This window comes from Chelonia mydas, chromosome 1, assembly GCF_015237465.2.
Source record: "Chelonia mydas isolate rCheMyd1 chromosome 1, rCheMyd1.pri.v2, whole genome shotgun sequence".
NCBI lineage: Eukaryota > Metazoa > Chordata > Testudines > Cheloniidae > Chelonia > Chelonia mydas.
Genome location: NC_057849.1, coordinates 323,465,565 through 323,493,096, shown reverse-complemented (window position 1 = coordinate 323,493,096; position 27,532 = coordinate 323,465,565). Strand labels below are relative to the sequence as shown.

Here is a 27,532-nt window from a genome sequence, read left to right as displayed (position 1 = left end):
TAGCATTTTACCATGCTTTAAGAAAAGATACATCAGGATATAGCATAAATTTGAAAGTGTTCGAAATACTCAGCACTTGGTACTAAAAATTTTAGTAGGAAAATAAAATAAACTCTCCAAGTTATTAGCCATTTTTAGATTGCAGAATTACACATTATTTTAATTTTCATTTGAAACTTACTTTGTAACAGTATTAGAAAGCTCACTGGTAGACTGATTTCCTTTTCAGGAAATTCTGTGCAAGCTCTCCCATAAAGATTTTTGTTTGTTGATATCTTGGTATAAATTGTATTTTCAAGGCTCTAGATTTTAAATTTCACATTGTATACAAAGTAACACAACACAAATTAGTCTATTTTAAGTCTGCAAAAAACAATGCTTGTTTTCATTATGCAATTAAGTACTTTTTGTTTATAGACATGACACTATGCTGGACATGAGCCAAAGCCTATATTGCTAGTCCTCAGTAAAAATGTAAGCAGCTGTGGTCATGTAATTTAAAACCTCTGAAAAGTTTGCTGCAGTGCTTGTACTACTTTAGTATACCATGAGTGCTGGATGCAGCCAGTCATCGAAAGGATTCCTTTCCCCACAGCATGAAAGAGAAGTGAAATGCAAACCTGAATGCAACCTGAAAGGTCTAAATAGATGAGCTTGTGACATCCTTTCCCAGATCCCAGGTACTGTAAACCTTTGTCTGTGAATTTTCTGCAGTAAGCTAAACTCAGATATTGTAAATTGGAGAAGCTCCTTTACAAAAGAGGGAGAAAAAACAGTTACTACAACAATAGGCTACAGAACACAGATACAATCAGATTCCATAGCTAACATCTTTCTAAAAATTCTGTGAAGAAGGGATGCTAGATTTTAACTGAGATTCTCTCCTTGTTGAAATTTAAAAGAATTTAGTTTCCTTGTTTCAAGTATTGTAACTTGTTTGGAAATAGTACTATGGTACAGTATATCATGTCATCCTTAACTATATTCAAATAAATATTAATTTATGGATAATTTACTTAATTGCAAAAGCACACATTTTTGTAATAAGTTGGGACGGAATGTGTATATTTTGGAAGCCAATAGACCTTTGAGGGCAAGGTTACAGGATTTACTTTGCCATTGATTTTACAAGCTGTCTCTCTTGGAAATGAAAACCAGAACTCTATCAAAGAATATTAAAAGCATATAGGGATTAAACATACTGTTAAACCTTCTGTGGTCATGTAATCGTTTCTATTCACATTTTTAAAACATGCTATTAAAACAAATTTAAAGTGGAAAGAGATACAAAACTAATGCATATCATAGAATTCAATCTTCTCTAAATGAAGTTTAAATCAGTTATTTTATGAAAATACTTGATTATTTACACCAAATATTAGATAAAGGAACAGTGGCAAACTATGTACATGGAAAATTTAAAGTGTATTATATGAATTGGTACTCTCTAAATCTATTCAAGTTTTTATTATGCAAACTTAGGCATATAATATATCAAAGACTCTAAATTATAGTGAACTAAATTTCTAACGGAAATAAATAAGTATTGCAATACCATAATTACCAGAAGTGAAAGCTTACAGAAAAAAACAAAACATATAATTAGGATTAGGGCATACTGCTCTGTAAGAGATTTAGATTTAGGGATATACTCAGGCCAGTTTGGCAAATCAGCAAAAACTAGGCATTTTGAAGGGAGGCAGGAATACCCACTCTGGAAGTGATTACTTAAGGAGTGGTTCACAGCATTGTTGTGGGAATTCACTTTATGCTTTGAATGTCTATTGAGAAAACATACTGTTAAATCAAACTGGGAAGAAAAAAGGGGGATAGGAAGTTGGAAAGCAACAGGAAAAATGACAATGTAATTGTTCAAAAACATTAAATACATGCTAAAATTAAATTTCATATTAAGAAAAAAAGGCAAATAAAACAATCAAAAAGAGACAATAGAAAATAAATTCAGAGATCTTTTTAAATGGAAGATATTTCTTTCTATATTTAATAAAGAAATGTAAGCATTGCCAAGTTACTTTCTAGAAGCACAAGCCTTTCTGCATTATACTGGAGTAATCTGCATCAGCAAGTAGATTAGATATGCGCAACATTGTTGATCAGCTTTTCAGAGGATACACTCCTAGGCATAGTCTTTATGAAACACACTGCAAGAAGAGAATGTTTTTGAAGTTTTCTCACAGTTTTGTTTTGATCCATCTATAGCGTTGGTTGCCTAAGGCAGAATGAGCTCAGACAGGCACAGAGAAAGCTTCCACTCCATTGTATTTTGAATACTGGGAATCAATGTCTTCAATGAGCAGGTAGCAGCTCAACACTTCTTGTAGGCACCTTAACTTTCTTTACAGATTGCTAGGTAACGCTTTCTCTGCCCTCTATTTTTATGATCTGTGTGTTTCCTGCTCTCTTCTGACATTTTCAAGGTGACAACTTTCTTAACAGCACAAAACTAAATCACAGATCTTTAACTTATAGCAGGGATTTACAGTTGCCTGTGTGCTGGATCCTATTTTATGGCTGAATCTGACATGGATCCTAAAATCTTGGCTTTTGTGACTTTGAGTCTATCATTTGGCATCAAGAACTTAACACAGTGATGTTTTAAAACAATTTGCCAGAATAATCCTCCATAGTTATTCTTGATAGACAGGCTTCATGTATATTGCAAGGTCTGTAAATAACTTCATCGAAGGAGAAATACCAAGTGGAATTCCATCTTGTCACAGCAGAAGAGTGAGTTTGTGAGGGGGGGGTGGAGGGTGAGAAAACCTGGATTTGTGCTGGAAATGGCCCAACTTGATGATCACTTTAGATAAGCTATTACCAGCAGGAGAGTGGGGTGGGAGGAGGTATTGTTTCATGGTCTCTGTGTATATAATGTCTTCTGCAGTTTCCACAGTATGCATCCGATGAAGTGAGCTGTAGCTCACGAAAGCTCATGCTCAAATAAATTGGTTAGTCTCTAAGGTGCCACAAGTACTCCTTTTCTTTTTGCGAATACAGACTAACACGACTGTTACTCTGAAACCTAAATCAGCTGTGTAACTCAGAGGCTGAATTCTCTTGATAGAGTGAAAGAGTGGAAGAGGAACATGTGAAATGGCCAAGCAGCTTCCAGCTCATCAAGAATACAGTCCCTTTTGATGTTTTTTCCAATAATGGATCCTTGATATGGAGCAGTAAGATGTATGGGAAGTACTGCAAGATGCATATATTTCCATCGCTAACAGCGCTTATGTTAGCTACATTGTCTCAGAGAACTACAAAGAAAGTATCTGTTGTGAGCTGCCACTTTTTGAGCATCCCTAGAAACACTGCTGAAATTTGAGTGCTATCAAAAGCCTCATGCTGTTAATCTCAGAAAGAACTATAGTATGCTTTACGTCCACATGTCTTCAGCAAAAAAGTGTTGCATTTAGTAGTTTCATTCAGAATGATCATTTGCTACTGACATTTTTCAAACATTTTTGGAAAAAACACTGTAAGCAAGGCAAAAGAAAGCCATTAATGAAACTCTAGTATTTTATTGACTCAAACAAAGAGGAAATTTTACCTTATTTGTAAATTTTGTTTCTCATATTGGAGACATCCACTAATCTGGCTGACCCGTTCCTGTGTAGGTCTTGCCCACACATTAACAGAAGCAGCTGGCTCTAATTTTTTGGTGGCAACAGGAAGCCAGGGTAGCCAGGATAACGTAGGCTGGCAGGCACTCCAGAAAAACCATTCCAAATTTAAACATGAAGAAATTGAAACTAGAAGAAGGCATAAATTATGCCAATATGGAGAAAAAACCACACGCTTTTCCATAAATGATAGAAAGAATAACACTGGTGCAGGGATGCAGGATGGAAGACTACCTGAAGCAAGACTAGAATCTGCCACTGGACTGGTACGTTCCCAAGACATCACTCTACTGCAGGGCAAATCCAAATGTCCAACATCTACTATGCGAACAACAGAGAAAAACACACTCCAGGAATATGTGGCACTGCTGTGAAAAGTCAAATTTTGTTTTCTCAAGGGGGAGAAAAGTAGTGTACAACTACCATCAAAGAAGGAGACAGCTCTGTTGGAATAACTCAGCTTTCTTTTACTGCTTCTTTTGATAAGTGGACTGGACCTACCCAACAGTAGGTCCTCCAGCCCTCCAGTTTGGTGGATGAACACACATCTCCCACAACAGGAATGGATGTTCATCTAGAACTATTACAATACAGTTCAGCTGGATAGTGTGAATTCTTTGCATTTGCTTTCAAATCATCCTTTGGGCAGCTCCTTTTTTTTTTTTTTTTTTTGGTAGTTCTCCAAGAAATATTTGGTTCAGGAAATATGGCTACTTTAAATACACAATTCTCTGTGTTTTTTTGAGTATTCTCAGACAAAGTGCCTTATTTCTACATGTGTCTGCATGACTGTTGTAGACTAACGAGACCCAGAGTATGCTCAAGAGATCAATGGGAATTTGCAAACTTTGCTGGATTCAAGTCACAAACTGAAAAAACCCCTCCCTCTGAACTTCTTTAAACCCACTACTATGCCATAAAGAAAGTCAAAACAGATAGCTTCAAGCAAAACCATGCCTTACTGACTGTTTTGAGGAAATATAGGACAAAACAGGAACTTGGTAGAGTAGGCAGGACAAATAATCACAACATTGCTTGACTGTGTATCTACTTTTTAAAAATCACTATCCAAGCAATTCTGAATACATCTCATTCAATAGATATGCATGTAGGGTGACCAGATGTCCTGATTTTATAGGGACAGTCCCAATTTTGGGGTCTTTTTCTTATATAGGCTCCTATTACCCCCCACCCCATCCCGATTTTTCACATTTGCTATCTGGTCACCCTATATACATACAGAACACATCTAAACTAAATATTAGTCCTCTGCCTAATTATAACTATCAACACTAGACTACAATGCTACTGAGGTATCGGAAACTTTACCCCCAAAAAATCTGTACCAAAAAAAAAAATATCTCTCCTCGGTGAATAGATAATTATAAAGAAAATGGTAGTCAGTATAATAAATTCACTTATAGTTCCTTCTTTTCTCCAGGAGTCCGTCATACATATTCAGAGCAGATAATCACCCCCTTTTAAAGCCACTGATACCCAAGACCTTACACCACAGTCATTAACCTTCCTGCTGAAGTGACAGGGCTGCTTTCAGAACCTGTCAACAACATAATCATCCAAAGTGGTTGGTGATATGCTACACGAAGGGCTGAATGCCTTTTGTCAGGAGGTGTGCATCTAATGCATTCACATTTGGCCTGGGAGGTGACAGCCCAAGATGAAAGCTTAAACTTTGTTCTTCTACTTGCCATTGCAGTGCATCACCACTAAGCCATTGAGATGGGTGAAAAAACCGACCCCACACGGCGTACTGACAAATTCCTCTTTCATACACTGTCGGCAACTTTACCAGTTACTAGACTGCAAAGCACAAATCAGGGCTTATGCTTTAGCTCAAAACTGCACATTCAGTTTTGTGAGTTTTCCTCTCCAGCCAAAGAAAGCAAAGGCTTATTGTACTTTATAAACCAGAAAGTTGCTGCTTTTCTGATTAGTGATCTACAGAGGGTGACCATATTTCCCTATGCTGAATACGGGACACATGGTAAAATTACTCATATTCAAGCAAGTTCAATGGCAATCCATCAGAACGATGCAGTACAAATGTTAAAATTAACATCAAGTGGATTGAGCCCCTCTTAAAAATAAATATTGTGTGGCTGAATTCTTTTTATTTACCTTCTTATCTTTAAGGTTTTAGTGTTCACATAGGGTGGGGTGACACACACACACACACACACACACACACTCGCATACACCTCTCTCACACAGGGGGTGTGACCGACCAAGCCGACCGTTCCTGCCTGGTGCTCTCTGGCCTCCTTGCCTAGCTGGGCCCCTGAGATGGACCCGCCTCTCCCGGTACCTGGCGCTGCATCTTCCCGAGGCAATACATGGGGAGGCACGCAGGGTCACATGCCCCCCTCCCCAGATTTCTGTCAGGGTTCACACCAGAATGTGGCTAGCAGCAGCCTTTTGGCGCTGTGCAGGAGGGAAGGGACGGGAGCTGCTTCCAATCGCAGAGGAGGTGGTGGAGGACGGATGACCTGGCCCATGTCTTTGCAGAGCTCATCTCTTCTCCCCTACTCCCCAGTGGCTGGAAGAAGCTTGTCCCTTCCTGCCCACACAGTGTCGAAAGACAGCTAACACCTCCAGGCTGTTCCTGGCCACTGACATAACCCAGCCGTCTCCTGTCTCCCAGCTACAGTGCAGGCAGGAAGGGGTTAAGCTCTAAGGATGCATTGCGCCCAGGGAACCTGATTATAGGGGCTTCAGCAAACCTGGCCAGAAAGGTGGCTCAGCAGGGGAGGGTGCCTACAGGATGGAGCAGCCCTGTGGGGGAGGGTGGGTGAAGAGGGTGCTAAGCCCCTGCCCGGGAGGCTGCTGTGGAGCCTGCAGGGTCGGGATACAAACCAGCTGGAAATCGCTCCCCCCTGCTGCCACCCCAGAGCTTAACTGAGAGGCAGAGAGGCTTCCCCGTGCCTGCGCTGCATGGGGCTTTGGCACATGCAGGGCTTAGCTCCTCCTGGCCAGTGCCCCAGGCCGAAGGGTCTTGGCCTTTCCCAGGGCACTGGCCCAGTCAGAGGCAGTGGGGGAAGGAAGGAGACTGCCAGCCAGGCTGTTGGTGAGCTGAGCACTCCGACCAGGGGCTGGTTCTCTGCACAGCGCTGGGAGCGGGACGCGCCCTGCCGGGGGAGATACAGAGGAGCAGTAGGGCTGGGGGGATGGAGTGAAGGGGCAAAGCAGGGAGAGGACAGTGAGAGGGGGAGCACGTAAAGAACCAATGGGTGGGGAGCAGAGGCGACATGTAATCAGCCGCTGCCCATATACACCGGTCTTCACAGCTCACAACACGCAGACAGTGCTGGCTGGAAACGGGATCGGGGGGGTGGGGCCCTGCTGGCACACAGCCAGCACACAGCGGGAGCTGCACTCAGCACCAGCAGGGGAACGGCTGGCTCCACATGCTGCATCTTCACCCTGCCACTAGCCTTGCATACCCCCCCACACTGTCAGCCACTGGACCCCCCACACTCACTGCTAGTGGGCAGGTGGCTGGCGAGCAGGGATCCAGTCAGCAGCAAGACCTGCCAGTACTGATGCAGGGGAGACAGCAAATATGGGACAATTCGCCTGTTTTTAAGAAAAAGTAGAGACACCTGTGGGAGGGCTTAAATACGGGACTGTCCCTTTAAAAGCAGGATGTGTGGTCACCCTAGATCTACATAATCATCGCAAACTTGCAAGTTAGTTGCACAATGAGCAACTGTGTTGCTTGTCCAAAGGAACTTTGTTTGACTAGCAAACTCACAAGTTTCTGTAAAACTTAGCAAGACCTATAAACTAACCCAGTATAAATGTTTTACGACACTAAAAGACAAACAAAGGAGAAAAATCCTAAGAACAATATATATTGCTTTTTTCAGTTCTTTACAAAATAAAAGGAATCCTGTAAAATACTCAGAGAAAGTTATATTTTCTTGCAATGATAACTAAAACTCATATTTTTGTAGAGCACATATGACTTTTGTTTCTTACTAATCTAGATGTAGGAGGAGATATTTTTACCTTGATAACAGTTTTAGTGTTCCATTAGTAATATCTGTGTATGACAGATTTAAATAGAGAAGAGCTGGACAACCTTCTGATATAAGTCTCATTGATTCATCCTGAATAATAATAAAAAAATTATTTGTCAAAGTATGTCAAATTAGAATTTGTTTGTATTTTAGTGTACCTAAAGTCTCCTCTATACTATAGCAGAAAAACTGAATTAATTTCGTAAAAGTATTAAACACAAAAGTATTGATCAAAAACATTTTCTCTTAAAATGCTCTAAAGAAAATATTATATTATAATGTTTACGGAACTATTTTTGTTGATTGTAAACATGACTATTTCTATGCCCCCTCTTCAGGAAAGCACTAAGAACCAAGTAGTCCTAATGAAGTCAATGGGACTATTCACATGCTTAAGTGCTTTGCTGAATTAAGACCTAAATTAGCAGATCTATAGACTATAATTTAAGACAACTCTCTAAAATCCATGGAGTGTGCTTTATTAATTAGTCATACCAGTCCATCAATTATAGAATGCTCACTGTCCACAAAATTTCTTTTTAATTTGAGTCACTTCCTTTCTTTAATATTCTTTGACGGTGGCACTATCTATCTTGTTCTATGTATCTATATAATAACTACATTAGAATACAGACATATGGAGGCAAATCTTGAAACATTGGTGCAAGAGGCTGTTCCCGAAAAAGTATATGTAAATCCATTCGAGATGCAAAAACCCGCACTTTTGTATGCAAATCAAATAACTGTGTGGAAATCAGTATCTTATATAATTATACATTTTTGCCCAGATCCTCACCTGGTGTAAATTGGCATAACTCAACTAACTTCAAAGGAGCTATACCAATTCACACCTGCTGAGGAGCTGACCATTTTTGTTTACAAATGTCCATTTCCTTAGTCAAATGCAATGGACATGCTCACTCACATCGTTAGTTCTTACATCGTCATGAGAGTCTCCTGGTAGGGTTAAAGGGTGTTTTATAACTATTGCAGACACCAGGTTATCAAAATATTGATATTAATTTACATTTAAATCCAACAGCAGTGAAACTGAGAGAAGTCTGTAAAACTTATCACGTGCTTTTAAAATACATGATTACACCATATAATTTGAAAAATAGTAACAACAACAGTCTAGCCAGAGACTGTTCCACCACTGGAGACAACCACCCAGTTCAGTATTAGAGGGCTAGGAATGTTATCAAGTGTAATCAAGCAGTTCAATTAGCTGACTATTCCTTCATTGATCTTATTGTTTTATTATTCTATTCATATCTCTGCTATTCAGCTCACTTAAGAAATAGCTAGAATAAAATGAATATTTGCTCTTCCATCTCAAAGTATGTCTTAATGCAGCTGAGAGGTAACGATAGCAGTGTGCGCACATCTGAACTATTAGACTACACTGGTTTTCACCACTCTCAGATCCTCATTTTTCAGTGGAAATCTTTTAAAATAACTATTAAAGAGTAAAAAGATAAAAGTAAGCATCTTTACAACTCATGTCTTTAAAAAAAGGTAAAATCAGACCTAAAGAAATCTTAAACCCCGAATTCCTAAAAAGAAGTAATTTTCATTGTTCTCTCAAGGTATTATACCTCATAGATTCACACTAACTAATATGTTGAGTAAGTACTTTCTCAAAATTTCCAGAAATTTCTTCTTGTTGGAGTCAGGATTTCTCATAAAGTATTACTTATTAGTTACAAAATATCTGATGTTTTCGATCTAAGCCATAAGAGGTACTCTAACTTTATAGCCATAGTAAAAACAAACCTCTTGAGAGAAAACAGGTAAGTGAGTAAACACGAAACTAAAATGTTTTTACCACTAGGCTGCTCCTTTTGAAGAACACCAATTATACAGTTCATACTAGTTTTCCAAAGGTAAATAATCCTGCATAAAATCCCTTCTCCTGAGTCTAATATTCCAAAACCAGAAAGATAATTCAATCTGACAAGATGTCAGGTTAGGTAAGGACCTGAATGTGCAATTGCATACTAAAGATAATAGTGTCAGTATGATTCTCTTACATGCAGCATGATCAGATATGCCATTGTCACAGGAAACTAAACCTAAGTGATATTTTTATGCTCCAACCAGTTAGTGTAACGAGACCTCTGCAGGATATTCTTAAAAGCAGGAGGAAGAGACTTCTCATATCACATGGTAGACTTCTCATATCACATCAGAGAGGAATTTGGAAGAATATACAAAATTAACATCTTATAAAATTAAGAATTGAGGGGTTAAATTGCAAGAGCTCATATTTAATTCTAAAAATTAAGTTTATAGATAGAAGAAGAGGACCTTTTCAATGACAGACTTTGTACCACTGGTGATGATCAGTAAAGGATATTTTATAGTTGCACTCAGACCACTTCTAAGCGGTTCTTGTTTACAAATAAGACCAGATCCTCAGCTGCTGTACACAGGCATAGTTCCATGTAAATCAACTGAGCTACACCAATTCACACCATCTGTGGATGATGTGACCCACAGATTACTTTATCCAATGCAATTGAAGTACTATAAGAAAACTTCACCTATACATACTAAAATATCTGTATAATACAGTATTAATAAACTATGCAATATACAGAAAATATTGGCCTTGATTTCAAGATAAGAAAATACAAACTGGCATAAAAATAATCTTGTTTCAAACTCAATCTTATGCAGAAAATATTTTTCCTCAGAATGGGGTATTGAAAATGTCTAACAGGAGCCAATTAGATTTGAAAATGATTTAGGAAAACTAAAAGACAAAATGTATTTCCCATGAATCACAAGGAATGCTCCTCCTCCAGACAACAGGAAAAAGAAGGGATTGCCTGGAGGCTATGTAGTGTTTATATAATAAACACACCTTTCCACTGGAGGGTTTCAGAAATGTTTAGAACTTTAAGAGGACACTTCCAACTCCATGCAATAATGGAATAAGAATCTTAGAGAGAGTATCTATTCAGGATTACTTAATTTTGAAGAATATTAACTGTACTTATCTTGTCAATTTAGGCAAAACAATTATAAAAAATACCCACATGCATTATCCAGTAAATTATTAGAAAGCGTAGTTGTAAGTAAATATTTGGATACTACAAAATGGCTTGGAATTTCTTGCCAACTTTAAACACACAGTAAACCATGAACCTTTCCCATAACAGATAAAGATTTAAAAGCCATTGTTAAAAAGAATCCATGTCTGATAAGCCATTTTTTCTGGCACTGTATAAAACAAAATTAGAACCATAATTTAGTCTGACTAAAATCTGACTATTATTGAAGTCCACAGTTGCATTTTCAAATGCACCTAAGTGAATTAGGAGCATAAGTCCCACAAAACTTGTATTCCTAATTCATTTAGGCACTTTTTTGAAAATCCCATCCCCACCTCTATATAATTTGAATTTTGTGACAAAAATTGGTAGTACTTACATTTAATCCCTGGCATTCAGAGACATTCAAGTCTTGCAAATTTTTACATTCACCTAAAATAAAAAATAAACTTAATATTAGAGTTAAAGATTAACAGTTGGAATTGTCTGGATCAGACCAGCAGTCCATCTACCTCAGTGTCCTGTCCCTGACAATGGCCAATACCAGATAATTCAGGGGAAAGTCCAAGAAACCAGGCAGAAGACATTTATGGAATAACTTACTCATCAGAAAAGTTGTTTTCAGCCCCCTATCAGTTAGTGGCTGGCTTATGTCCTGAGGCATGATGATTCATGTCCCATACTACATTAAAATATTATGTTAAAAGAATGATAAGCTTATAAAGTCAAGGACTCAAAAGTTAGGAAATGCCAGAATTAAGGTTGCCTATCCAATCTTAATTCAGCTCTCTTGTGCATATGCATTATGATACAATATTTAACTACATGATTATATACTATGTTTTCCACAGGAACATTGAGAGCACATGGAAATAGTCTCCCTGATCTCAGATCCTCAGACTGCAGCGGCCCCTGGCAGCCAGAAGGAGGAACTGCCTCCTCATCCCCTAAGGCATGTAATCTTCAGAAAATTTAGCTGCCAAACTCTAACAAATCTCTTCTAAGAATGTGTGAACTATGATTTTTTCAGAGGCTTAAAATTTGGCCAAAATCAGGTTGATTTTCACAGGAGCAGCAAAAGGCACATCTCTGATACAAAGACAACTCTCCTGCCAAATTTCAAGTCCCTGCTCCAAAGCATGGAGTTGCTAGAGCTTCTCAATTAAACAGTTGTAAGATTTTTTTCAACAAGGGCAAACGATGTATTTTTCCTTGTTCTCATTCTCAGAAATGGCTGATCCGATTCTGATTTTTAAAATACTTAAATAAATAAATTCAGCCTGAGGCAGACATTTGATGTGGGAGATTCAATATGAGATATTTATATTGACCACAAGAAATATTTTGAAAATCTTTTAAATAATTCTCACATAACACAACTGAAAAAGGGGCAGCCAAACATATGCTTTTACCTGCAGTCAAAAATTAACCCAACATTACGTCTCTACATTCCTCTCTAGGAAAACAGTGACTTCAACTAAAGTCTTGGTATATTATCTTACTCAAAGCCCTTTGAAAGAATAAAACACAATGCTGTTAAGAGGGACCTGCCAACTCAAAAAATTCCATCCAGTTAAAATTAGCTCCATGATTGCTAAGCTACAGGAATGTCATGCCACCTGTATGCGCTCCTATATCCCAATCCTAAAACCACAATACACCTCGCCTCTACAGATGGCAGGGGGAAAACAGAACCTGAACTAAGGTATGCTGATACTTCATATTAGTTGCCATCATTGGCTACAGAATCTATGCCTATATTTTAAAAATTAAATCTCTAGACTTTATGGTTGCAAATAACCTTTTAAATGGGAATTGAGTGTAAACTGACACAGTGACATCTCCTTGCGTCTGCAGACAGTCTGAAAAAAATAGCTCTGAGCAGTGTGAACTGCTCCATTTCATCTAAACAGAGTGTTAACTCCAGAGCCTAATTAAAACAATTAAAATGTCAATATTTGATATACAGGACAAGAAAGATAAAACATCATGTCAGGAAGAGCTGCACAATCTATTGAGAATAGGATCTCATGTTGGTGCCATAACAGAGTGAAGTTTAGTATGTAGGCAGAGCTTAGTACCACTACAGACACTCCCCGACTTACGCAATCGTTCTGATTCAGAAAGTCTTGCATTACTCAAATTTTGCGTAAGTCAAAAACGTATACCCAAACGTTACGCAAAAAACAAAAACAAAAAAACCCTCCTACTTCTAGCTTACAGAACTTTTTCCATAAGTGTGAATTTGCATAAGTCGGGTCTTGCGTAACCCGGGGAGAGTCTGTGCTGTTTTTCCCCAATTCAGTCCTAGGGGACTGAAGGGAAATAGACAGAGTACTTAGATAAATCACATTTCTTAGCTATCTTCTCCCAGATTCCTCTTTTGTCCGTTTAGGACTTCCCTTGGATTTGCCAGTATCAGAGACCTTCTGGAGCTTGTGTAGCTCGGTTCCAAATAATACAGAGCATCCCAGTTGTAATAGCTATGATTAGAACAATCAGTCAGAGTTAGGGTTGCCAATATTATATTTAAAAATACAGGACAGACTTCAGATGTCCCCAATCTTGACTCGAACCTCTGGGGACAAGTCCCTTTTCCTCCACCCCCAGGCTTCCTAGGGTTTCTCTCTCTCCAGCTCTGGATGCAGCAGAGAACCCAGGACCTCCGGTGCTGAGCCAGCAGCTGCTGTGACTCCTGTTCAGGATCTGCTTGGGTGCCAGGAGCCGAGTTGGAGGCTGCAATTGCTGGTCTTTGCCTGCTACAGTGCTGTGCACCCTGTTGGGGACATTGGCAGAGACCCTGCAAGGCAGAGCCCCTTCCTGATCCTGATCCTTCAGTACAGGTCCGGGGCACATATCCCCATCCACTTGCCCTGCCACATGGAACTTGCACAGGGAAAGTAGATGGGGCTGCGCTCAAGAGCTGGAGTCGACAGAGGAACTTGTCCAGAAGGGGGCAGTACTCACGGTGCATCTTTCCACTCCCCTCCCAATCCTGGCCCTTGAGCATGGCCCCATCTGCTTTCCCCATGCAGCACTGAAGGGCCAGGGAGGAAAGTGGAAAGATGCACCCATGAGTACTGGCTCACCGCTGTTCAAACGTGGGATAAAAAGCGTTCCATACTGATTTAGTATGGGATAGGCAACTTTCTATTTAAATTAGGGACATACCTTGTAATATGGGACTGCTGGCAACCCTAGTCAGAGTGAACAACATCTGATTCCCAAAAACTAATAAATAAAATTCCTTTTATTTTTCACAGAATATAATGGACAAAAGCAGTAATAACAATTGGAACCCTATGTATTTCGCAAATGCAAAATAAAGAAATAAAACAAAAATGAACATAAAAATGACATAAAATGAAACTCAGCCTGCAGTGGCAGCTCCTCCCCTATAGGGTTGCACCCAGCTCCCTACTCCAGGTGCTGTGACCTGGCACACAGGGTCACAACGCTGCTCAGCTTTGGCCTGGCCACCCCTCCATCATAATGAGAGGGCAGATTGGTCAGATTTGGAATTGCAGTGCCACTCACTCAAATTTGGCCCAGTTGCCCCTCTCTCATCAAGACAGAGGAGCCAAACCTGAGTGTACTGTAACCTCAAGAGCCAGCTGGAGTGGGGAGCCAGGTCCTGCCCTGCAGGATAGGAGCTGCTGTTCCCGTGTGAATGTGGGGCTGGCTTACTCTATAGCTTCCCCCCCAGGGCCTCCCACCCCTCAGGGGCAGGACCCTGACTTTCTCATGGAAGAGGCTAATGGGGGGAGGGTTGGGGCTCAGTGGGGGAGGAGAATAGGAGAGGTGTCCCTGGGACCAATGGGGGATGGGGTTATGGTGCACAATGGGTGAGGAGGAATATTTAAGGGATAATGGGGAGGGGTTTCTGGAGCTTGGGGAGACTGAGGTTCAATGGGAGAGGCGAAATATATAAGGGGCCATAGAGAAACCTGGGGATACAGAGGGGGATTGGGGTGGGGGGACTGGTGAAGGAAGTCATAGGGGTTGGGAAGATCCGGGGTGTTCCATGAGGTTTGTGTCCGTGAGTGGGCATGGAGAAGTTGGGTTATTTAGAAGCTGTAGTACTAGGTAAATTTCAAGAGGGGAACCCTAAGGAGCTGTCTGGGATATTTTGGGGTGGCTAGCTGTCATGGGGGTTGGTGAGTGTCTCAAGGCATGGAATAACGAGTAATGTTAATAAAATGTGTTGTATAGATAAACTGTGATTTATATACTGTTTTGATTTATATATGGGTATGTGACTTTTTTATTAATGTAAATGTAATAAGAAATAAAACAAAATTTTTATTGGATAAAACAAAAGAAATTCACAAAAAATGATAAAAAATAAAAAGAATGTCACAGGGATCTAGTTATAATGTTCATTTGTTAAAGATATTTATGTGTTTTACTAGAATGTTGATACGAGGAGTGAGCTGTCAGGTGCAGAAATAAAATGGAGAAGCTATTCAGAGGCTTTGCCAACAAAATAATTATATCCAGGAGCAACATAAATCTTTTTTATTTTAGCAAGAAACAACTAAATTATACTTTTAAAGACTACCTTTTTCATTTTCTATTATAAAACTAAGTTTTAAACTTTGGATTTCTGATCTAAATAAAGAAAAATTACAAATAAGTCAGTGATAATGAAACAGCGACTTATTCTACCCTTTAAAGAGTGTACTTTTTGGGTGCATCCTCATTAGCAAAAAAGGAGAGTTCTTCACTCGAGTTAACTAGCACAAGGTAAAATCTTATTGAAGACCAGACTGTTTGTAGTTTTAACATGAGTTAGCAGTTCAAGGTACATTACAGGCTTTCCCATAGTATTTATCTTCACCTGCTAACTCATGTATAAACTACAAACTGCCTTCAACAGAATTTTACCTCATGCTAGGTAACTTGTGTTAAGAACACTCCTTTTTCCTAGTGAAGACAAGGCCTTTGAGACCACAATGATGGATTGGTGGTACACAAAACTACTATACAATGGTATGTGTTGAAAACTGGGATTTGTTCAAAGTTCTCAGACCAAAAAGAACTCTGCATCCTGCAGAGACACCGTGCACAGGCCAAGGGAATCATGCATTGCCCTGCAGCTGACTCATAAACAATACTGAACAGGATCCAGAGGAAGTCACATCCGGCCCTCTTTGGCCAGCAAACAGCTGGAATCATGTAAGAGGAGTAAAAGGCAGATATTGAGAGAACCTCAGGGTTTAATGAGTCCCTGCCAAAACAGGATTTTACAACATTGTATACTCAGTACACAGCCCTGAGTAGGGACCATACAAAGCTGAATCACCCCAAAGGGAACTCTAGGAGGGATTATGCCTCCACAGAACACATGGGAAGTTCACATGCTTTACCATCCCTTAAGAATGAGGGCATTCTCCACTCTCCCCAGCTGGCCAGTTCCTCTGGGATGATTTGCACTCCTTGTGTGCTAGGAGGGGAGAGTCCTTGCATGCCCATGACACCAGGGACTGGGACTGTGCTTTATTCTTCTGCAGAGGGCAAATGGGGCAAAGGAATCCTTGTGCCCTTCCCCTGAATCTGTATGTGCACCTAAACGAAAGCCAGCTAGAATCTAGCCTTGTATTTTGACAGTTTGCTAAATTTAATCAAAGTGAATGAAAGTGGATCATAGAGAGCATGAAAACAATTAAACCATAAGAAGTGACCTTAATGTCCCTGTCTGAGAAATTTTCAAGTTCTGAGTGAATCTAGTGTAATGGTTTTGTAATGGTTCATTTTAAGTACCAGTGTCTGTGAAAATGTCTATTTTACACTTTCTAATATTCCTCTTTTCTTCCAACACAGGGATTCCACATACACCAGCTGTACCTCCTCGATTCGGAACAGTATTAGCTCCAAACTCAGATTTCAAAGGAATACTTTGACTGTTCCAGCTGTCACAGAAAGTAATTGGGGCCAGCTGGATGTCAGAATGAAAGTGGCTACTATTATACTACTACTTTTATTTTGTAAAGCAGCCTACTTTAGGAAGACAAGGAATGGGAGTTTGAGAAACAAAGCAAATAATGGAAGGACAAACAGCTTAAGAAAAGCATCGAGTACTGTTAAGCGTTATGCCCCAGGCCTCCCCTGTGATGTGTATACTTATCTTCATGAGAAATACTTAGACTGCCAAGAAAGAAAACTGACTTTTGCGTCTCCTGATTGGCCAGAGGATTTAAGACACATGCTGCTAGCAAGAAACAGGATTCGCAGACTGAAGAATAATATGTTTTCCAAGTATAAAACACTAAAAAGTCTGGATTTACAACAGAATGATATATCAAAAATTGAAAGTGAGGCTTTTTTTGGTTTAAACAAACTTACCACACTCTTACTTCAGCATAACCAGATTCAGATTTTATCAGAGGAAGTTTTTATTTATATGCCCCTTCTAAACTACCTGCGTCTTTATGATAATCCTTGGCATTGCACCTGTGAGATGGAAACTCTTATTACAATGTTGCAGGTTCCGACAAACAGGAATTTGGGAAATTATGCCAAGTGTGTACACCCAATAGAACTGAAAGATCAAAAGCTAAAGCAGATAAAAGCTGAACGTCTATGTAGTGAAGAGGAAAGACTGGACCCCAAAAATATAGCAGCAGCAAAGCCTGAAGTTGTCAAACCAGAATTTGATTCCTCTCTCTGTCATATTTATGTATTTCCCAAACAAACATTGGATTGCAAAAGAAAAGGTTTGTTTACTTATTTTTAATTCAGTGACAAAGTTTAATGTTCTTGCTCCTTTGCTGTTATACTTCTTCTATAGTTAAGTAGGTTATAGAAAATCAGTACGGTTCTAGAAAGTTTTTGCTTTAATGTCCTTTAAATAGTACTAACAACTTCTTTGTTCTTGTGATTATAAAAAGAGTGTAATTAGAATTCTTGCAGTATTTCACTTCCATTTTATAGCCCAATTCTGCAAAAACTCCTGCATGTATTTAATTTTATCAGCATGAATACTCCAATTGAAATCAATAGGAGTGCTCCTAGTAACAAAGTTAAGTACATACTTAAATTATTGTAGCAGCAGAGCCTAGTTTTGACTGGTTTTACTCCAGTAAAGCTACTTTTACATATGCCAATAAATCTATAAACAAAATTAGAGTGGTTTCAAAGTGACTGCACTGACAGTGGGAAGAGGACAGGGAGCTCTTCCCCCTCTTCCAGTGCACAAGGGTAGCCATAATTTGACATCAGGGAACCTCCAGCAGCACTCAGAGGCCCCAGAAAGGCATTGTCGTCCCACGCTCTGTGTACCAGGTTTCCTGCATAATGGAAAGTACCAGCTGTTCCTTTTGAACAGCTGTAGCAAGGGTACTCTCCCTGTTCTTCCTCCTAGTGCCCAGGAGGCATTTCAAAGTCATAATGCTTTCAGGTACTGCTACTCGAAAGAGTGCTTCCTCCCTTCCCCAAGTGCATCTTAGGAGCCATAATTGAACCCTAAGAGTAAATAATAGCCCATCTGGGAGATGCGAACATACAAGTCCAGGTTTGTCTATGCTTTTTATTTCCCACATTTTATCCCAAGAGAACTACCAAAGAAAAACTAAAAAAAAAAAAATTCTGATGAGAACTGTTCTCTGGTTACACCCATTACAAACTGCATTCAGTTCATGCTTCAACTTTACAAAACATAAAACAAAAAACAGTACAAAGATGTGGAAGTAGTCTACTTAGGGAGGATTTTGCCCAGTTCTTGCAAATTACAACCTGTAGTGCATGACCGTTGTACTATGGTAGCTATTTTTATCTTGTAACATGCTTGCCAAACTGCTGTGCTATTTTCTTCCATTTGCCTTACTGTGACTGTACATTTATATAACTGCTTTTATTGTGTTCCTGTCCCCTACCCTTGATTTCAGGGAGGCTCTGTCTTTTCTGCTCTCTGTGTCATCTAGGAGGAGGATAGACAAGCTCAGAAGTCAGTATAAGGAGACACGAAATGTACATAAATTAAAGGCTTCAGCCTGTGACCACATGGTGTACACAATCTGTATGTCATGTGAGAAATCCTCTGTCCTCCCACCTCCTTTTCCCCAGTGCTCATTCCTGTTCTTCTTCCTCCTCCCTCCCCCACTCTTTCCCTATAAGGCTACTTCCTCCTTTTGATTTTCCCTATTACCCTTTCTTCCTCGCTCATTTTTATTCATTCTCACTTGCTCTTGCAGTATAAGATATCACAGAGTCTTAACTGTGCCATCATTACTCTTTATGGCTCCAGTAAACATTACTACTGAACAAAGACAGGCACCTGGTATAAATATACAAATATGAGGAAATCAGAGTGAATGCTGAACTTCCAGGCTGATACTTTAGGCCATAGCATCCTCTCTGTATAAGTCATGCAGAGGGGAGCAAATTTGATTTGAGATGATTTTATCTGAGTTGAGTATCTGCTTGAATGGACTCAAAATTCTTAGGAACAGGAGAATACAGGCACCATGGCACTGTGACTTCTTCCTTCAAGCTGCCTGAAGCCTTGCAGTATGGTCAACTCTTGGTTGGGGTTTCGTGGGCTTTTTTGGCTATTTAAAAATGTGTGTTATTATATCCGCCCCTCCATAAGGATGTAGCAGAAGTACACGGAGCCGCTACCCTCACATACCCTTTAAGAGGCGACCACAAAGTTCCGTGGATTTCTACCCAAATGGTTAGTCAAATTCAGGGTTGTTCCAGTTAGGATGAGAAATTGCTAATAGAGTCAGGTATTTCTTTAATGCAGTCTTGTTTATTTATAAAGACTGTACATAGCCCTGCTTCTCTGGACACAGGAGGAACTAAACGATAAGGGTCAGTTTCTTTGCTTACGGTTCCAAGCCTCTTTAACCAGCACTTGACTCAGAAGCCGCCTCTGTAGGCTTCTTTCAGATTCAGACACATTGCTCGTCTAGGCTCCAGCTGTGTCCTTCTCTGTGTAATGTTTCCCGCTTCTCTTACTCAACCACACACTTATACCTCTGGTCAGGCAATACCTAGCATGCCCCTCTGCCCAGTTCATTGATATTTCTGGGCAGCCATGCATTTCGCTTTATTTTAGTTGCAGACACCTGCCTATGATCTGGGTTTGGAGGCTGCTACTATTTCAGTCACTTTCTTACATTCATCCTAAATGAAAGACAGAAGTTACGCACAAACCCTAACAAGGTTTAACCCAAACAACTTACAACAGGTGGGTAGGCTGACTAGCAATGCCAGGAGTGCTCCACACCCCAAAGAAGGCATGAATACATTAGATGAGGGACTGGACAGGTCTCTGCCCCTTAGAAAAGTGCCTTAAGGCCAATGATGGAGGAAGCGCACAATGAAGACTTTGTAAAATGTGTATATAGTCAGGGTCTTTTTTCCTAAACAGGCACTCACCAAATCAGTGATATACTGGATTTGTCAACTTTTCAGAGTATAAAACTGAGATTCCTCCTGGTTGCAGCAACATGTCATCCTATGTGATTTTGCATTATGTTATTGTAAAATAATCATGAGGTTCTTAGCTATCTAAGTATTTAAGTGGCCAGTATTACCCAAGTCTTTCCTTTAAAAAACAACAACAAACAAAACAAAACCCTTTGATGCATCAAGTCTCCAAATAAATTCTGTCTGTGGCTTCACATGAAAATCAGGAGTCTCCAGACTAAATTGGGAGTGTTTGTTTCTATATGCTGACCTACTAGATTATAAAGGCTCCAGGTTGTGTCTTGCTTACTGTCTTTAGTGTAGGTCATTTCACAAGAGAAGGAGTTGTGATATCACGCATAGACAAATTACTGGTACCTGAAAGGTACTGTCTTCAGGTAGCTTTTCAAACAATAAGAGAAAGGACCTCATTATCCTGCTATACCAGATGGAAATGGGCCTACTTCATTCTTAACATCCCAACACATTTTGGGTGCTTTTTGCAATACACAAACGGCTAGAAAGTCCAGACCCCTCCCTTTCTAACCTCCCTTCTTGCTGTTATATCCTCCTCTCCAAATTTCCCCCGACACCATGCAAGGCTACTAGTGGGAGCAATATATTACTTTTTATCCTTAATTTTCAGATTTAAAGTTGAAATTTCCCTCACAGGTATTGAGAAAAGGCTATATCATTACTTCACCCAAAGAAAAGAGAAAATAGCAGTCAGAGCAGGATTGACAGAGTCATATAAAAAAGGACTCTGAGGTTTACTTCAGATCAAATGGGTGTAGGTCACATCTGCAATAAATATGCACAATGCTGTTAGGGTTTTGTTTTTCACTCTCTTTATCTCACTGATTTTAAAGTTAGTGCTGTTGAACTCAGACACAAACTGGTTCAGTGTCAAAGTATGATAAGAAAACATTTTTCCATGTAGATGATGAAATTTCAGTAGAAATTTTGGAGATATTACAAAAACCCACTATAATATGGATCTTAAAATGTTGTTACAAATAATGATACTACAGTATCTCAATATAACTAGATAAATAAGTCTGCTATGATACAGTTCTTCCATTAAACACTCAAAAACAGTCTCTGGGAAACCATAAGAAGTAAGCTGAACCTCTGGGTTGATAAACCATTAAGAAAAGTAATGACACTGGAGCAGATCCTTAGCTAGTTATCCTGTCAGAGCTCCAAAGTCAATGGAACTCTAACAATTTACATCTGCTAAGGATCTGCCCCTAGGCATGCACAGTGGCTACTTCTTAAACAACGTCATCATGTCCGCCAAAACAAAATGTTTTTTCCCCAAAAATATATACAGAACTAGCTCTTGATAAAAAAAAAAAAAAATCAAAGTGCCTGCCAACAAAGGTATATATTTTAAAAGTGCATCCTCTAGCACTACTAGTTTTCTATGCCTCAAAGGCATATTGCTAAATCTTTTCTTGGGACACATTATTTCCTTCTCACTCTATGTAGTGTATTAGGTGTTAAAGCTATAGCTTTGGATCTTCCTTGCACAGCCTCCCCACAATTTTTGGGGTACCATGTAGCCAGCCTATACTCCTTTGAAAGCAGGGTTTGAAATTCCACCTGCTCCTTACGTGGGCTATGCAACAGATCTTAAAAGAAGTCAGGGAGTAAGAAGTTTGTCTAAGCAGAATTTAGCTCATTGAAGGAAGGACACTCTAGTGTCTAGGGCATTAGCCCTGGGCTTGGTAAATCCAAGTCCAATGTCCTTTTCTGACACAGCCTTTCTACGTGACCTTGGGTAAATCACTTGGACTCTTTGTCACTTAGTTCCCAATCTGTAACACAAGATTAATAGTACTTCCCTACAGCATAGTGATGTTGTGAGGATAAATATATTAAAGATTGTGAGATGCTCAGGTAACATAGTAATGGTGAGCCATATATTTTGCATAGATAGATATAAAAAGCCTAGAAATGCCTCAGCACTTTACATAAGGGTAGTAACTATAGTATTTTCACTGCTGTTAATACTTAGAACACATCTACTTTTGGTAGCGTGGAACAAATGGTACAATACAGTATACTAGGGTCTGATTCTGGAACACTTTCTCACAGTGGTGAACACCTACTCACACAAGTAGCCCCACTGGTTTAATTTAGGTGAGGAAGTGCACTACAATCAAGGCCGTAGTTTGTATGGCATTGTAACTGCATTATTTAGCTGTATACAAGTTAAAATAAAAATTTAAAGCATAGGAAGAGATATTACTATGTACTAGCATAAAGAAGAGAAATTATTTCAGATGAAATGTAAAATAGACAGTCATGTTAGGCTCTTCCAGTTAACAGGAGCTGCATGAGAAATAACTTTCACATTAACAGTGTAAAAAGACTGAGAATGGACCGGGGGTGGTCAGTGCTAGATCAACAGAAGGAGCAGAAAAGGAAGTAGAAAGATGCAAGATATATGAGGTATTTCTGTTTTCCCAGATGCTTAGTAGGTACTTTCCAAATTTTATTCTTCTGAGAGTTACACCCCGATCTATCTTTAAATGCAAGGAACACAGGTCATCTTTACATCCTGGCACAAATTGCTCTTACAGTGACCTGCAAGCGGTAGAGATAATCTACAGATGATAAAACATCCATCTTTTAATTTTTTTTTTAAGAGTTAAAGAAAGTTCCAGGTAACATACCTCCAGATACTGTTAAACTCGATTTATCTAACAACAAAATCAACCAACTACAAGCCAAGGAGTTTGAAGATGTTAATGAACTGAAGATATTAAACCTTAGCAGTAATGGAATAGTTTACATAGATCCTGGTAAGAACAACTTTATATGTTTATACAAATAGTAAACTGTGTGCTTTATTAATTATTAGCATTGGCTACGTCTTTATCATATATATAGATTTTTCTCATTTAGAAAAATCTAGAAGATCAGAAAACTTAACAGGTTGGGCCAAATTCTGCCCTCAGATGCATTGATTTTATAGAGCCAAACTATGCGGACATGCATCTTGGGCCACCCCAATGAAGTCAATGTAGCGAGCATGGATTTTGGTGTACTCTTAATTTTAAGCAGAAAAGGGGCAAAAATAGAATTTTTGGGACTGAAGACTAATCAGTCCCCAAATGTTATGTAATTAAATATATCTTTAAACACTACTTGCCAAATCTGACCAAATTTGGCTTAAGTTTATATGGCTGCTTTTAAATTATAGGAGTCACTATAATATAGAGACTGAAAAAGTTAATGAAATTTGATACTTTGTTATATTATTAGATCTCAAAATGGCTTTGATATAATGCAAAATATTGTAGGCTATTTGTTCAGTATATGTGTATATTTTTATATGATGAAAACAGTCAGAATCAGGCAGGAGACAGAAGTAAGGAACACAAACAAAGAGTAGGCTGCTGTAGCATTCTGGAAGCTTAGTAAGAGTGAACAATAGTGACATCAATAAAATAGTGTTTAAGAGGTCAAAAATAATATATTGCTAGACTCCTTAAACTAAGACCTGTGCTATATAATGACCACAAAGTGGGTTTATTTAAAGGGTGGGCTTTTCTCTGAAATGTGACTCTATAAAAATGGCCATGTTTATTGTCTCTAATTGGCTCCCTATCAAATTTACTCAGTTTATAAATAGTTTTTTTTTTCTAACTAGCAGCCTTGCAGACTTAACCTGGGTGGGAATTAGCAGTGAAATTAGATTATCTTTCTCATAATTATTACCAGTAATAGATAGGCCAAATCAGGCATTTACTGATATCTCCACAAGTCTACTGTTTTGCCTGCCTACACACAAAGGTTGTACAGCTCTACTGGTATAAAGTGGTACAACTCCCCCTAGTGTGGGCACAGTTATACCAGTATAAAAGTGTTTTGCTTATTCCCATATGAAAAGGGGCATAAATTATACCAGCATAAAGCACCTTTATACCAGAACAACTGTGTCCACATTAGGAATGCTATTATAACCAGTATAGGTATTTCAGCCCCCAAAATATCATACCCCTAGCCAAAATAAGAACAGGAGTACTTGTGGCACATTAGAGACTAACAAATTTATTAGAGCATAAGCTTTCGTGGGCTACAGCTTATGCTGTAATAAATTTGTTAGTCTCTAAAGTGCCACAAGTACTCCTGTTCTTTTTGCGGATACAGACTAACACAGCTGCTACTCTGAAACCTAGCCAAAATAGTTATACCAGCACAAAATCTGTGTACAGACCAGTCTCCATTTCACTTGGGCAGCCCTGCTGCCAGTATAGTTAAAGCTGTACAACTTTATGCGTAGTCAAGGCCTGAGTACAATTTGAAGACAGTGGAGTTGCAGAGATGTCAGTGAATTTCTGATTTGGCCTGCAGAACCTATATTACTGGTAATAATGGATGTGGCACCAATCTAACTGATTACTGGAACAATTCTCTCATGATGCACAATTAGATTCCAGCTCACCGGCTCTTTGCTGTGTTACCTCTACTGTGCTAACAGGAGCAAACAAGCAGAGAAAATTTATATTTCTCAGTAAATTAAGTGCAAGTAACTTTGAATACACCAGAACCGTTGTGAAGGTTTACATGCCACTTCTCAGAGTAGATCCACACTTTTATGTTTCAATTTACAAGAAGCCTTTATTGTAGCCTTTTAATAAAAAATATAAACCAGTGATTTTTGACCAATGTATATAAGAATACTGTTTAATCCACATTAATATGAGAATGTTTTCCCTGTTACAAGCATATTTTTCTCTTTTATTCTATCAATTCTACATTTCAATAACTTGTTTTTTTAATTGACCAGCTGCTTTTTCAGGACTCTTTAACTTAGAGGAGCTTGATTTATCAAACAACACGCTGCAAAATTTTGAATATGGAGTATTAGAAGACCTATACTTTTTGAAAATATTATGGCTGAGAGAGAACCCTTGGAGATGTGATTACAACATTCATTACCTTTTCTACTGGTTAGAGCATCACTACAATGTTCACTACACGGGCCTAGAATGCAAAATGCCCGAGGAATACAAAGGGTGGTATGTTGGAAAATATGTCCGAAGTTATTATGAGGAGTGCCCAAAAGACAAGCTGCCAATTTATCCAGAAACATTTGAGCAGGACAAAGATGATGAGGAATGGGAACGACACAAAGAACAATCAGTTCAAACAGTAAAGAAGCATGGTGTAATTGTCACTGTAATAGGTTAATTTGGGAATTTTTTTTATTACTAGATTCAAATTTTTCATATTTTTATGTAAGAAAAAATCCTGTTTACATTTTTGTTACTTGTGTTGTTTGTCTATAAGGAAATATCTGCCTACATAGATTTTTTTAATTGAAGTTACTAACTACATGATGGTATCAGTTATACATCATCTTTTATAAAAAGAATTTACTGTTTCTTACCATATGTTTTGGGTCCCCCTTGCTATGTGTTTGGGTAACTATTTGAACCTACAAAATATAAATGGATAGATATAGATATAGAACTATAATGGAAACAAGTCATCTTATGTACAGCAAGGCATGATCTTGCAGTTTGCTCAGCATGGGCAGACCCTGCATCTGCATGGAACTCAATGCGGGACTGGGCCCAAAGCTCCTCTGTATTGAATGTATTGCAATTTCTTTATATTTATTGGCTCCTTGAATTGTTCCCAGGAAAAGTTGTGTACATTTTATGCAGCAGTTTTCTTGTGTGCGATATTTATACCAAATAATCAAATTGCAAACTGAACTAGAACAGGGTACAAAGTCAATGGGAATTGCACATGGAATAGAAAGAAAGGACACTCCAGTGATCAGGGTGCTAGCCTGGGCCTTAGGAGACCCAAGTCCAATATCCTGTTCTGACACAGACTTCTTGTGTGACATTGGGCAAGGACCACTTAGTCTCTCTGTGCCTCAGTTCACCGTCTGTAATGGGAATAATAGCACTTCCCTACCTCACCTGGATGTTATGAGGAAAAATACATTAAAGGCTGTGAGGTGTTCATATACTATGGGAACAGCGGCCATATATGAACCTCAGATAGATGGTCAGTACCCCTCAGGGCAAGGATCCTTACTGCCCAATATTCCCAATAAAGGGAATGATCCAACACTCATTTACATAGCAATACTCCCACTGACTGGTAACATTTAGCATCTATCCAGTATTTCCTTTTTTAAAGTTTTCATCAGTTAATATTAGCCAGTCTGAACACTTCCCCTTTGAGGTAGACATTACCATCCTTTCTGCGGAAACGATGACAAAGAAGGGTTAAGTGAGTTGCCCAAGATCACAGAGATCAGACTCAGAGGTCCCAGCTCAAACTCCAGATCACTCTTTCTCTCATACATCACTGACAGTTGTGTAGGAAGCAGAATCAGTCTCTGCATTTGAAATGTCTGACAACACATGCAAGCAACTGACCATGGCAGAAGATCTGGAAGGCTGTATGGAGGAAAAAAAAAATGTAGCTTTCAAACTTTACACAGCATTATAGTGGCTATGGATCCCTCCCTCCTGCCCACATATGTTGTTTTGCATTAAAAATGTAATCCAGACCATTTGGTAACAGTTTTTTCTAACATAAAACATTAAACCAGAGAGAAATTCGGGACATGGTAAGAGTGTGAGGAATGCCAAAGAATCCTTTAGGAGAAAATGTGCTGTGATCAGAGGCATTCTTTCACACCCCAATTATTGTAATAAGTAACTCACTTACAGCTGCTATATTGCCAAACTGAAGAACTTAGACAGTTTTGCACACCCTCTGAAGAGTTGTGTAGCAAACCCACTGTTGCACTACTCATCACTATCCCCAGCCCCAGAATTATCTTAAACATTAAAGGTTAGCTTGGGAGCTTGGAAGACCTTCCCACTGGGCCAACAAAATTTATTTTATCAGGCGGTACCTCCTAGAACATTTAAAAGCTCCAGAAAGAAAAAATCTCTTGCAGACAGTAGCCAGCATCAACTGAACTACCCCCTCTTCTCCAAATTTTGGGGCTTTTGCCAGCACAGAGATCCTCAGTATGGTAGGGAAGAGGACAACTAAGAACAGCAGAACTACTGAGAAGGGATGAAAAGGACAGATAATGGACCCATAAGAGAACAGTTGTTTTGGGCAATAGAGCTAGTGAAGAAAAGCTGAGGAGGAAAAAGTGAGTTTATAAGCCACCCCATGTCAACTGTTATGGACAAAAAGCCAGCACTGCACCTAGAGAGGCAGTATTTTAAAAAGAGCAGCTGGGAAAAGCCAGAATCGGGTCCAGAAGAGACAACTTACCAGCCAGGAGCAGAGCATAGGTGGGAGGCTGTGTGGAAGGTCTGTAACCACTAAGAGTTAGCATCTCAAGGAGCTGAGTGGGTGAGGTTAGAATCTGAGAAGTGGC

The 27,532-nt window shown here is 39.2% G+C and overlaps 2 protein-coding genes across 4 annotated transcripts in view; one reads left to right on the top strand and one right to left on the bottom strand.

Moving 5' to 3' along the window:
- FBXL13 (F-box and leucine rich repeat protein 13) overlaps positions 1-27,532 on the bottom strand; it is a 177,235-nt gene that overhangs the window by 78,942 nt on the left and 70,761 nt on the right. For all 3 annotated transcript variants that reach the window (XM_037889206.2, XM_043552013.1, XM_043552008.1), the window contains 3 exons: positions 11,120-11,172; positions 7,671-7,771; positions 621-750 (listed from right to left, as the gene is read on the bottom strand). In XM_037889206.2, the coding sequence (XP_037745134.1) occupies positions 621-750; positions 7,671-7,771; positions 11,120-11,172 (284 nt within the window). The remainder of the gene's footprint in view (positions 1-620; positions 751-7,670; positions 7,772-11,119; positions 11,173-27,532) is intronic.
- LRRC17 (leucine rich repeat containing 17) lies at positions 358-25,558 on the top strand. Its single transcript, XM_007063785.4, has 4 exons — positions 358-680; positions 16,564-17,456; positions 22,809-22,964; positions 24,956-25,558. Exons 2-4 carry the CDS (start codon positions 16,691-16,693, stop codon positions 25,357-25,359), a joined length of 1,326 nt encoding a protein of 441 aa, XP_007063847.2. The 5' UTR covers positions 358-680; positions 16,564-16,690; the 3' UTR covers positions 25,360-25,558.

Bases quoted from the DNA above. Each gene is read 5' to 3' on its own strand.
- LRRC17 (XM_007063785.4), top strand. From the start codon at position 16,691: ATGAAAGTGGCTACTATTATACTACTACTTTTATTTTGTAAAGCAGCC. The intron at 17,457-22,808 runs GTTTGTTTACTT...TTTTTTTTTAAG, and splicing joins ATTGGATTGCAAAAGAAAAG to AGTTAAAGAAAGTTCCAGGT. The intron at 22,965-24,955 runs GTAAGAACAACT...TTAATTGACCAG, and splicing joins AATAGTTTACATAGATCCTG to CTGCTTTTTCAGGACTCTTT.